Source organism: Aspergillus tanneri (assembly GCF_003426965.1).
Source record: "Aspergillus tanneri strain NIH1004 chromosome Unknown AapTan_8_pilon_pilon_pilon, whole genome shotgun sequence".
In the NCBI taxonomy this organism is placed as follows: Eukaryota; Fungi; Ascomycota; class Eurotiomycetes; order Eurotiales; family Aspergillaceae; genus Aspergillus; species Aspergillus tanneri.
The window spans coordinates 2,399,811-2,412,428 of record NW_022984635.1 but is presented as its reverse complement, the minus strand read 5'-3'; the positions used below and the strand labels follow the sequence as shown (position 1 = coordinate 2,412,428).

Genomic DNA, 12,618 nt, shown 5'->3' with positions numbered 1-12,618 from the left:
TTAATCTTTCCTGAACAACCTTTGCTCACGCGTCGACCACTCTCCAGAAAGCCACGTACGTCCTAGACCCGTCCACCCGCTACTGAACATGTGAAGTTCATCGTAGATCCGGCGTCGAACATTATAAGGGAGATGAAGAATTTGGGGCTGTTCTGTTAAGTTTCTTTTCCCTACAGTAGAGGCAAGGTCTCCTTCCATCGCATCGTCCCTTACGGCGCCTGCAGGCATTGTAATCTTTGGGGATATTCCTCTAGCGCCTTTTGCGCGTGTTGGATGTAATGCGGGGAATCTCCATTCTTGATGCAACCAGCCAGCCTCTTTATATACTATCTGGTATGAGAGTAGAAAGTTTTTCTAAGTGGCAAGTAGGCTATAACACACAAGGGCTAGAATCTCGCTATCCCGTTTAAGTTTTATTCGAGTGAGGTGGAAGCGGACGATTTCCTGTTGAATAATATGGCCGCTGGGGGACTGGAATCATGTGACTAGATCGAGGTAAAAACCCCACGGAGCACACAACAAAAATTAAGATAATCAAGAAGAGCCTACAACCAGCTCAAATCATTCAAACAAGATCTTTTTACCAATCGTACTCTATGTCCTCTTCGGGATTAGCCGAACATCTGACATTTCCAATCTTAACCGGCGGCAGCCAAGAACACCACGTGTAATAAGTTAGCAATTATGAAGCCACTAACTTTAAAAAAGACTATATAATGACTTATATTTTGCCATCAAATTCAGTGCTATTTACAGTCGGGTAACCATAATCGCCTAGAGCATGAATACGATATTCTTATTCTAGTACCTTGAAAATATACGGCAGGAACCGACAGCAGATTGAGATTTAAGTATATATAAACACGTCCTATGAATATCTCCACTAGGAGGGCTAAATTCTTCCAAGAGGAGATTCAGTTCGAGAACTAAATAGTTGTATTAGTGTATAAAATACAATCTTCCCTTTATATTTGAGTTGTCTCGGCTACCTTCACTCAGTAAAATGCGCCGTTCCGCTTTAATCCCCCCAAGTCGATTGCCTGGAAACAATATATAGCGCACCTTTTATGATGTGCCTCGATCTGACAATTTCTACTTTAGTCCGTATTTATTTGTGGAATGGCGTCATTACTGATCCTTGAGCAGCTACAGGTCGCAACTAGTAAGCTTGCTATGGGCTGGTCTCCTAAATTCATAGAAACCTACCAGTATATTCTGGTTCCCAGATGCATTAGATGGATTGCACACTGTAACTGGGAGTCCTATAGTTGTTCTAGCATCTTGTTTCCTATGTCAATCAACACAAAAAATATTCAAGCAAAAATCTCTCTATACTAGTAGGAAGGCAGAGCACTGATTCCTTAAGTCCGTAGAATAAAATGTACCTGGTGTCTACAACAACAATAGGGTATTATGAATCAATGTCCTTAGCATATACTACCAGAATATAATATAGCATTGGGTGGCTGAGAGTTCATCTGAACTCCTTTATAAAAGCTCCATGGCATGGGAATAACTTCCAATCGGTGTTAGAGCACCCATTGTTTAATATCAAGCACATATTTCCAGTTCTTCTTGACCATGTTTTCCTTCCAGCTTTCAAGCTCAGTACCGACATCCAAGCCAATGTCCTTGGCTATAATCAAGGAGCTGTCTTTCCCCGAAGGCATCCAGCCACGTCCCCCAGTCATTTCCAAATATTGCAATATCAGGTTCAATTCTCTTCCCCAACCAAGGAACATAGCTGTCCATATCAACCTTTGTATAGGCTATCTCTGTCCCTATACATTCGGCCAGATTCAGCATCATTTCGTCCATAGTGTTAAACCCAAGCGTCCCCTGGACCGTTCGACCACTAAGGGTGATCTCTGGTTTCTTCACAATACCCAAGACAAACGCTCCAACGTTGACCCCTGTGTCGCCAACCTGAACCGATGGTTGCGGGGCAGATTTATCTATCCTGTGGCTGGATGAAAGTATTTACCTACAGCCTTCACATAAACCTGGAAGAAGGGCGGCCATTGAAAATTATCGACATAGGCAGACACCATTATAAAGGTTGTTTTTGGAAGCAGTGCCTCAGATGGATCGTTTCGTATGAACGCCTCAACCTCGCTTTTCCCTTGGAAACGCGGAACCCACAATAACAGCAATTCTGGACACCTTGTAAAGGTTGAGATTAACAGAATAAAGAAGTAGGGAACAGAATTAATGAGCTTGATTTAGGGTTCAATGAGTCTTAGAGAGTCTTAAATAGGTGGGTGTGGGACGCTTTTGATAGTGTATATAATGCCCGAAAGGGAACTATTATTTCAACGGAAACTCCGTGACTCGGAAATGACATCCTCGTTTTCCTTTGATTTTGGTAGCTGGAGGTGGTGGCTTAGGAAATTCCGCTTTGATTCTACTGGAGTTTCCGAAACAAGAGTCAATGTGGCGTCGACAAAGGTTACTACAAGAGTGGGTCTGTGATATTCTGCCCAGATTGCCTTATTTCGGAGTAGAATATCTGTTCCAAACTGATTCAGGCGCCGCCCTTCTGTAGCTCACAAAAAAATAGCAATATGTTTCCTTCTTTCCCGGATATACAAGGACTGCAATATCCAACTGCGTCCTAAAAATACAAAGTGACCGACAATCATTTCATAAATCAATTATTATAAAATAGCCCAGAAGAAGACGCCTCTTTCCTCTTCAACCTGGGAAACAAGCCCAGGGAATCCCCGTGGTTATTCTTCTCCGCGAGACTTTCATCCTCAAAGTGATAGGCATCCTGGCGCGACGTATGGAATTTCACGTCATCATCGGCGTACGGTATGTCGCTACCACACAGGATAACTCCGGATATCAATAAACATACCGATGGCTAGGTGCCAAATCACCCATCAACTCTTTCATCTCCTCGGAGATATCCTGTCCCTCACCCCTTGCAGCAGCTCGATCACGACGCCCATTCTCATACCACACATCGACGAGATACATCGTCGCGGTGAGAATTGTGAAACAAGTGAACGCAATACAGAGGATATATCCATCATGATATGAAGGAGAATCCTTCGACAAGAAACAATACAGAGCGATAATTCCGCCCACTACAACAATTAGACTACCACCAAACCCGGGCTATAAAGTATGACTCACAATTGCCAAACACATCCTGCCACGCTGTACCTACGCTTTTCCTTCGATGACCCGCCAAGTTCATAGCGTACCAGCAGGCAAGGATAGGCAATGCACTGAATGCTCCACTAACGACCAGGAATAGAGCACCATATTGCACGTGCTGATGAATGGGACCATAGATTTTCATCAGGATGCCCAGTCCCGCCAGTGCAATGAGCTTCGGACAAACAGCGAAGAAGTATCGGTGGCGTACTCTGTCTGAGACGTACGCGACTGCGGCTACCCAGGGTGGGATCGAGAAGTGTTGTGTTTGATGGCTGGATGGTTAGCTGGATCATATCATCATGTAGAGGACATGTTCCCATAGCCGTAGGTCTTGATGATAGTTGGTGCGAAGTTTGCATATGCTGTTGTATATTGAGTTAAATGTAGAGCCTGAAGGATCCTCAAATCATACCATATATAGGGATGCACAGCCCAAAGTAATACACCCGCCCAGGAATACTTTGTCTACTTTACATTAGAGACAAGAGCATTTGTACCCAGGAATACATACAGTCTTTAAAAACATCCAGGACATCTTGAATGCCTATCTTAGCCTGTGGCGCAGACTTCCCCGAATCCTCGACGAGTCTCGCAAGAGCGAATTCGCACTCCTCCTCGCTGAGCCGTTCTGCATTTTCGGGGAAATCGCCCACGAGAAAGAAACATGCGATGGCCACAACACAGGTAAGAACCCCTTCAATGATGAAAACCCATCACCAGCCACGATGGCATCGCAGGACATCCATTTTACCGATCGTGCTAGCTAGAAGACCGCCGAATGCTCCGGCCACGGCGGTCGCGGTGAAAAATCCACTGTATCATTTCTGGGTCTCGCTGCGCTTGTACCACATTCCCATCATATAGTAGCCTATCCTCGTCAGTAGTGGCGATGATGAATCGTATAAAGACATACTACCTGGAACCAGACCCGACTCAAACATCCCCAGGAACCATCTCCTGGTCATCAATCCACCCCAGTTGTGGACCAAACCTTGACATATCGAGATGAGTCCAAATCCAAACATGCACAGTGGTACTGTGCAAACAATTAGCCTTATAACGCAGAAGGAAAAGTACAGAGACATACACCACACATGGGGCCTAAATTTCTTCATGAGAATATTGTATCGTTAACGCAGTATTAAACTCAGTTCGATTTTCTATATCCAACTCCTCTTTCAGACCCATGATAGCCGCATTACTTATATTGACACTGTCCATGCTTAATTCATATCTCCCAACGAGTCGGTATGCTCACCGATCTAAAATGAGGGCAGATATATGACCCATAGACAGGGCACGACGTGTCTATCAATCTTGGCTAGGAGCTTGCGCTCGTTGACGCGAGGTCGTGTATCATTCACGACGTCGGCATCGCGCGCCGATATAGCGCTTTGTTTCTCAGGTAGGGGTTGGGGATCTGGATGATGGTTAATGGGTTCGGTTGGTAGGTTTCACGAACCTGGCGATTCCATACTATGCTGTTGTAGTTTGTCCGCCGGGAAACGTAGATATGACAGGAAGAGTATAAAATATTGTCGCTTTCACATTGCAACAAGCAATTCAGGATGAGGGAATTCCACCAACACCTCGGCGGTCGAAAATTCTCATTTCATTGATGCTAGGGGTGGCCTCCTGGAATGTTCTTTATGCAAGTTGCAGGTCAGTCGCTGGGAATCCAATATTAGCTGATGATCCCAGTTCTACAAAGACTATATCGGCCCCGACAAACATAACTCAGCTGGTTGTATCTTAATTACTTAACTGACGGTACAGAGTATCGCACGTGTTATCCTGGAATGCACTCATATTATACTAGAAGATCAGCGATTAACATACATTGCTTCATATTATGGGCGCTATGGAATCAAGATCTAATACGTAACATGACTCGGAACACTGTTCAACACCATCGGCTCTCTAGTAACACCATCGACATTTCCGCTTACCTAGACAAAGATTATAGGCGCTTCAGATCAAAGTCACACAATCAATTGTAACAACGTAGCATCGTGTCACTCGCCCCGTAACCAACATTTAATAAGACTGGTAGTTTCCGTAGTTCCCATAGTTGCCGTAGTTTCCATAGTCAGCGGGACCAGTCGAAGTCGGCTTTACAGTAGACGTTACAGTGGAAGGCTCTTTCTTATCCTCTGGAACATCCCTCTTGTATGAGCCGTATGATCCATACTGGCCATAGTTGCCATAATCACCGTAGCTTCCATACTCGGCCGGGCTGGTAGGGGTCGCTTTTGTGGTAGTAGTAGTCTGGGAAGTTTCTTCCTTCTTATCTGGCTCAACGTCCCTCTTATAGGAGCCATACGAGCCATACTGGCCATAGTTTCCGTAGTCACCATAGCTTCCATATTCTGCAGGACTGGTCGATGTGGGAGCCGTGGTGGACGACGTCGTCGAGGCAGGTTTTGGCTCCTCGTCCTTATCGCCACGTTTGCTCAGCTGATAGTTTTGATAAGTACCGTAGTTTCCGTAGTTGCCATAGTTGCCATAGTCACCGGGCCCTGAGGTCGCTGTAGCAGTTGCACTAGAGGTAGTGGTCTCCTTCTTGGGCTCCTGGGGAACGGAGTCCCGCTTGTAGGAGCCATACGAGCCGTAGTTGCCGTAGTTTCCATAGTCACCATAGCCTGCAGGTGCGGTGGTAGTGGTACTTCCGGTAGTGGAAGAGCTGACAGGGGCAGCATTGGCGGCCAGCAAGTTACTGCCGAGGAATAAAAGAAGAGACTTGGAAGAGAAATGCATTTTGAACCTTTGGAGATGAGACGGATAGAAGAGATGAGAGTTTAGAGATAACTTAGAATTCTACAAGCAGTTTCCCTTGATATATTTATAATTCCACTGGATATGTACACAGCTCCGAATATAAATAGATACACTACCAGCTTCCACGGTGAGGATTGCCATCATTGGGCATGTCTCGGATGATCTTCATCAGCTCCATGACCCAGGAAGAACTGGATCCTGGATAGTTCCAATCAACAGCGATTCCGATGCTGCATTAATTCGCGAGGACGCAGTGCCACCTCGTAACCATGGAACTCGCCGACCACCAGGCAGTAGCAGAAGAGGTGATCATCGGCTAATTAACGCGGTTGACGAGCATTCTATACATCCCAGACCCTATCTCAGGACGCTCACTGCCCACAAGCGACTGTTTCCAGCTCGAAAGTTGGACTTCGCGAACAACACAAGCCTTGCGTCAATGTCTCACTTGGTTCCAAAATCGGCCTTCCCCAGCCGAGCGGGTCCTCCACATCTCCGTATATCTCCGTATAATACGGAGTGCTAAATCGAAACGGCAGTTCCCCAGTGAGACATGGCGCTGCGGCTAAATGTCTAATGTCTCAGACACCGCACTTATTTTGCCGACTCCTGCAGAAAACCGGGTCGTGTCTCACAACTCAGCAATGTTGCAACGTGACTGAGATATTTTTACCATCATGGCAAGTCCCTCGCGGTTTTTATTGGGTCGGTCGCCTCGGAAATATTCCCATCTGGTTGTTTCCTAAACCCAGTTGGACAGCCTCATAAGACCCTGCGGTCGCAAGGCTAGCAACTCCCACTCCGATTTCTCGACCTCACTTTCCACGCAGTTGCTCACACATCACAATGGGACAAACACCACCGTCAGACGAAATGGAAGTAAACGATAAGCTCCTATCGGACGAGGAGGCACGGTGGAGATACGACCGCAATGCGCAGAGCAGCGTACGAGAAAAATATGGAACAATTTTCCTCCTCATCGCCACGGCCATCATATCATGCGGGATCGGTGCTGTTGTCTCGCATCAACAAAAGGATTCAGAGAAAGCTTGCACATTGCGAGTTTCGCAATATTGTAGGCGTCCTTGTCTTCAACTTCCCCGACACCGAAAATGCTAATCGACGACAGCACCCGTGATCTCCAACGTCGGCATCGCGTATCATCAAGTACAGTTCAACGGGTCCTTCCTCAACGAGAACGTCTATCGCAAGGATGCTGGTCCAGAGGTAGATGCAGCGTGGGAAGCTCTCGGTGCCAATTGTGAGCTTCAGCGCAGTTTAAACTTAACTCTATCTAACGACATGTAGACCGAAGCATCAGAGTTCCTCCAGAGGAAGCAGAACGATCAGGCCTCGCAAAAGACCAAGTCAAAATCAATGAAAAGTACGGTGGGGGTTACCCTGCAAATGTGGAAGGTCTCCATCATCTTCATTGCCTGGTATGTGAACACTCTTCCTTATCATTCTTCCCGCGAAAGTACTAACGAAACAGAACCTCCTCCGCCAATCCCTCTACTACAACTACGATTACTACCATAAACAGGGCAAAGGAGCCTTCACAAACGATGATTACATCGTCCGACGACACGTCTGTAAGTTTCGCACTGGAATATATACCATCGCGTACTGATCTCGCAGCCCATTGTCTCGATATCCTCAGACAGCAGCTCATGTGCTCGATCGACATTGGTGTTCTAGGACAGGTCTGGGTTCATCCTGATAATCCGGAGCCGTTCGTGGACTTCAATACGAAGCATCAATGTCGCAATTTCGATGCCATTCGCAACTGGGCGGAGAAGAACCAGCTTCCAGAGTCGGTTCCTTCGGATTTCTTAGAGCCGCCGAATAAGGGCGACAGGGTGTTTGAGGCGGTGCCGTAATGGATATGATAATGAGTTGTACATATGTGTTATATTATACAGTCACGATTATCTGGAGTTGTTCTGTATTGTAAATAAGATTGCCTTGGGCTGTAAAGTTTTATTTATATTCCAAGTTAATCACCCAAAATAAGCTCAGACTAGAAAAAAAAAAATTAAATGAAACGTAAAAAGGCAGTTATAAAACTCATATTGAATTCCTTCCGTTCGATCGTCTAAACCTAAGGCCATACGTAAGGCACTTGGCAGTACTTCCTTGTAGGGGATCATATCATCGATCAATGCCAGTACGTCAAAGATCAAATCTAATATCCCTGTCTTTCAGCCTGGGATGAGAGTCGCCAGCATGGATGATTGATTACCTTTTAATACTAATTATTGGATATGAAACTCATGATAGAACGCTAATGGCAAGCATAGGTGGAGCTAAAACTACATAAGCTTTCTAGTCCTCATGCTTAATAAATCTGATATACCAACTTGGCTAGAGGCACTACACGGATTTATTCCTAGTGGAATGCTTGAAGAAAATAGAATATTAATTATACTGGTGGTCGTTATTAAAATGTATATTTTGAAACTATTCAGACCCGTTTTATGTTATGACATGGAACTCGGGTGTACCAAAAAAAAAAAAAAAAAATTACACCTAGAATGTGAGGACCTGTGAAACCGACGCTGAAAATGACCACTATCGCCGCCGTTTACGGCCGCATTTCCACCCGTACCTACCAACTTCTAGCCGCTGCTTTAACTGTTCGCGAGGCACAATTCTCTTCAATTCAGGGGCTCGGGCGAGCTGACTATCTAGGTGGGTGACTAAGTGAGGCCACGTGACCATACCGAATATGGTAGGTCCCTAACACTCGCAAAACATATATAAATGACGGTCTTCCCGCTGCGGCGACCTCCAAAACTAGGTGCAACTGTGATTGTGAGGAACTCCGCTAACATTATGAGTTTAATAAAAGAGTGCCTAAAAAAAAATCTCGTTCTCAAATTTCAAAATTACTGTTCTCTCGACTGGCATCAGTGGAGCACGTCAATTCTTACCCAGTTGCAGAAGAACCAGATTATTACAAACCCGGAGGGTTTCATCCTGTTTCCTTTGGTGATAGTTTCAAAAATGGCCAATACGCTATTCTAAGGAAACTGGGATATGGCCAATATTCGACAGTTTGGCTAGCTAGAGATTCTAAGTACGTTATCTACTGCTGCGGGTTACTAAGCTAACAGTTAAGTGTAGGCATCAGAAATATGTAGCACTCAAGGTGCTGAGAGCTGATTGTTATGGTGGCCACCATGACATCTTTGAAAGAGAAATCCTCTCGAGAATTTTGGAAGTTTCGAGGCGTAGTTCTCATCAGGGCCGCGACTATGTGTCCCATCTTCTCGAGCAATTTACGCAGACAGGACCCAATGGAGATCACGTTTGCTTAGCGTTCGACGTGCTAGGACATCACCTAGACTTTCAAGCCGCCAAGTACGAAGATGGAAAGCTACCTGTGAAGGCTGTGAAAGTGATTACACGACAGCTTCTCCTAGCGCTTGATTTCCTGCACGGAGAGTGTGGTATTATTCATACTGGTATGGGCAGATTCCATGACATAAACCTTTATTGTAAGGCTGACGTCTCTTTTCTTAATGAGATTTGAAGCCAACAAATATACTACTAGAGCTGGAGAATCCGAGTAGTACTATTTCCCACTATCTATCGGAGGTTCCTGCGCGAACTGACTCTCAACGTGATGTTACAACACCTCTTCGAGAGGTCATCCCGACATCGCTAGTATCGGAATCAAAAAGTCTCCACGTCAGGTTAATCGATTTCGGTGTTGGTAAGTAAGCTATTTCATTTTCGTCGCTCATGAGACTTATTATCGTTATATAGCGTCTTGGAGGGAACGTCATTTGTCGGACCTAATCCAGTCGCAAGCTCTGAGGGCTCCTGAAGTGACGATAGGCGCCCCTTGGGATACTGGCGTTGATATATGGAGTCTCGGGTGCATCGTAAGAACATCTTGTTTGATAAACCTGTGCATCACAATGCAATTTGTTTTGACTCATTCACTGTAACAGATTATGGAGCTTGTGCAAGGAATAGTTCTTTTCTCTGGGGAAGCATCATCGAATGGAACGTGGACGGTTGAAGATGACCATCTAGCAAGGATCATTGAAGTCCTTGGCCAGTTTCCGCTTCATTTCATAGAAAAAGGTAATCGTGCAGCACACTTCTTTGACAAGCAAGGTAAGCTCTCTTGACCTTCGTTGATATTCTATTATTATTCTAATCTGGTGTGTTCCAGGAAATCTTCTCCGAATTCCTAACCTAAAACCCACCTGCCTTGAACGCCTAGTTAATGGCACGACAAAACCTTTCCTGAAACCTATCGATATGCCCGAAGCTGAAGTCCCGATCTTTGTTGACTTCATTAAGGGTATGCTCGAAATCGACCCAGGGTCTCGGAAGTCTGCAGCTGAGCTGCTACAACACGAATGGATTCGTCCGTAGAAATAAGCGCAGAGAAAAGGTGTGATTCTTACGCGCCTTTCGTTGAAGAATCTCTTGAATTACTGTTGTTCCGCACATGAAAGAATAATGAATATGGAAGTGGTGATATATCGGATGCTTCCTATCCCGTCGCAGTAGCTTTTGAGTTTTGGAAACCGTATCTGGAAGGGAAAAGTTGCTACGCAAGATCACCCGGCGGCAAGCTGCAGGAAATTTGTACGAACTGGATGGTTAGATGACCCTATTTGTCTTGTCATCGCTAAGCATCTAAGCGATGGTATTGTTAGGTGATGGCGTGAAGGATAGACTCGCATGAGGACGCGTTTGGCGCAGTGAACGTGCTGGGTTGCCGTGTGGGCTGGTAATTTGTACTCCCTTCACATTCCTCTGTCAACAGTAAGCCACAGGCAATAGTCAAGTGCCTAACTACTTTTTCTTTCAAAAATTAGAAGTTCTGATAGAATCTACTTACATAATAAAGTAGGTGAGCTTGCCTTGAATGGCTAGACGACTACCCGATAATGAAGTGCAATACGCAGAAAAAATTCGAGAACCGTCCGATGGTACAATGATAAAGAGCACAACTCAAGTTCGTAAGGTAATTATGAAATGGCTGTGGCTAGGATAAGCTAGGCAAGTCATCATTTGGAAGGGAGCGGGTGCGTCAGAGGCATTTCCTGGAGTCTAATTGGACAGGGTTGATGATTGGTGACAGATAATTCCAGATGACCAAATCTCCTTTGTGATTTTACTTTCCGCTTCACCAGGCTTATGGGCGTGTTGCTGCCGCCGAGATGGCTACGGTAGTGAATTTGAATTTGAGCAGAACCAACGGTAGGGACGAGATCAGTAGCAGCTAGCCCGGTACACGCAAGCCAAAAGTTTAGTGTTTGATTGAATTATCGGTGGACAAGGAAATGGGCGTTTGGTTGTAACTCATTTTTAGTTGGCACAATGTCTACTAGCTAACGCTTTGGCGATTAACTAATAACTGGAAAGACTCAAGACTTAATTCGAGTATCGTGGGTGACTATCAATCACCTCTCCTGCGCTTTGAGCACCTTACCAACGGAACAGTAAGCTTGACGTTTCTCGACCAACGCGCCTACAGAGACCTCACATTCCTTCCGGTAAAGACTTGACTGAATTCCATCTGGACCTGCTCCCACGGGAGCCCCCTAACCACTAACTTCCGGAAGAGGTCATCTTCGGCCGTGGAATAAGGCTGAATCCTGCGAGACACAGGAAAGCAATGGGATGCTTCGGCTCTTGCTTTAGCTCTCACCTTGGCCCTTGTTTGGGGGCCGCTTGTTTCAATCTCGGTTTCTAAAGCGGCGCTGGTCAGCCTCTTTCGACCAGCAGGATCTAGTCGGGTGCTCTCGGTAGAATGCTGAATGCCAGGTCGCGGAAGCTGTTGCTCAGCCGACTGATATGAAACAGTACAGTTCTCCAATCGCGTTACGTCCGGCACGCATCTCTCGCCTTCATCCGGTATCAGGATCACGTGACCGTCATCATGATTGGCACCGGTGGGGTCTTTAGAGGAAGATGGACCTGCTTCTGGAACTTCAGAGGCGGCTGGTTTGATAGTGACATGACATTTCCCACCATCAACACATCGTAGAGAGACCAACGATTTATCACTCCGTGCAGCATCATTATTCCGAGCTCCGAAGAAAAAAGGGTATCTGGGTGTGGCAAATCTCACTGCTCATCTCGTCACAGTCGCTTTTGAGCTCTCGGAAAGAATCTAGAAAGATCACTACTAAGCAAGGCTCCCTCGCTAACTAGACGGGGCAGACCCGTACGTACCTTCGCCGGATGGCAGGATCTCTGCGGCGAGAGGGGTGCAGTTCGTCTCAATTGGGGACGGTTGATGGCCTGAAGAAAATTTGGGTCCGCTGTTCACGGGAAGACATTCACCACGGTCAATCCGTCGAGTCGTGGAGTTCCCCGCTAGGGTTCCAAGATCACGGACACAAGGAACGCGCGGAATGTACGCATGGAAAAAATACTTGGAAACGGGAGGTTTGGGGGGCAGGGGATGATTCATGATGCCAAAGGTAGAGGTCAGTGAAGAAGGAAAACTGCGCGGCAGCGGGGAGTAAAGGGACGGGGGAGTGCTGAATTGTGGTTTGGGACATGAGACGATGATGTGACCAGAGGTCCGTTGTAGGAGATCTGGCGGACCGTGCTGAACGACATAAGAAGCTGGAAACGAATTGAATTACTTGGAAGGGGTAGTGTTTTGGGAGGATATACTGCGCGGTTTGCACTGCT

The 12,618-nt window shown here is 46.1% G+C and overlaps 6 protein-coding genes across 6 annotated transcripts; 2 read left to right on the top strand and 4 right to left on the bottom strand.

The window, feature by feature from the left end:
• Positions 1-1,529: 1,529 nt before the first annotated feature.
• Positions 1,530-2,051, bottom strand: ATNIH1004_011400 (uncharacterized protein; the record flags this gene model as incomplete). Its single annotated transcript, XM_033575963.1, has 3 exons — positions 1,530-1,744; positions 1,788-1,926; positions 1,989-2,051. The coding sequence occupies 3 exons, from the start codon at positions 2,049-2,051 to the stop codon at positions 1,530-1,532; spliced, it is 417 nt and encodes a 138-aa protein (XP_033421818.1).
• Positions 2,052-2,650: 599 nt separating this feature from the next.
• On the bottom strand, positions 2,651-3,488 carry ATNIH1004_011399 (uncharacterized protein; the record flags this gene model as incomplete). Its single annotated transcript, XM_033575962.1, has 4 exons — positions 2,651-2,822; positions 2,861-3,092; positions 3,142-3,340; positions 3,393-3,488. 4 exons carry the CDS (start codon positions 3,486-3,488, stop codon positions 2,651-2,653), a joined length of 699 nt encoding a protein of 232 aa, XP_033421817.1.
• Positions 3,489-5,205: 1,717 nt separating this feature from the next.
• Positions 5,206-5,925, bottom strand: ATNIH1004_011398 (uncharacterized protein; the record flags this gene model as incomplete). The annotated part of the gene is made up of 1 exon (XM_033575961.1): positions 5,206-5,925. One exon carries the CDS (start codon positions 5,923-5,925, stop codon positions 5,206-5,208), a length of 720 nt encoding a protein of 239 aa, XP_033421816.1.
• An 867-nt stretch (positions 5,926-6,792) lies between these two features.
• On the top strand, positions 6,793-7,826 carry ATNIH1004_011397 (oxidase ustYa family protein; the record flags this gene model as incomplete). Its single annotated transcript, XM_033575960.1, has 5 exons — positions 6,793-7,021; positions 7,076-7,207; positions 7,255-7,385; positions 7,439-7,538; positions 7,585-7,826. The coding sequence occupies 5 exons, from the start codon at positions 6,793-6,795 to the stop codon at positions 7,824-7,826; spliced, it is 834 nt and encodes a 277-aa protein (XP_033421815.1).
• Positions 7,827-8,510: 684 nt separating this feature from the next.
• ATNIH1004_011396 (uncharacterized protein) lies at positions 8,511-10,338 on the top strand (the record flags this gene model as incomplete). The annotated part of the gene is made up of 7 exons (XM_033575959.1): positions 8,511-8,637; positions 8,890-9,025; positions 9,073-9,413; positions 9,476-9,664; positions 9,718-9,836; positions 9,906-10,074; positions 10,133-10,338. The coding sequence occupies 7 exons, from the start codon at positions 8,511-8,513 to the stop codon at positions 10,336-10,338; spliced, it is 1,287 nt and encodes a 428-aa protein (XP_033421814.1).
• Positions 10,339-11,443: 1,105 nt separating this feature from the next.
• ATNIH1004_011395 (uncharacterized protein) lies at positions 11,444-12,391 on the bottom strand (the record flags this gene model as incomplete). The annotated part of the gene is made up of 2 exons (XM_033575958.1): positions 11,444-11,916; positions 12,151-12,391. The coding sequence occupies 2 exons, from the start codon at positions 12,389-12,391 to the stop codon at positions 11,444-11,446; spliced, it is 714 nt and encodes a 237-aa protein (XP_033421813.1).
• Between the last annotated feature and the right edge of the window lie 227 nt (positions 12,392-12,618).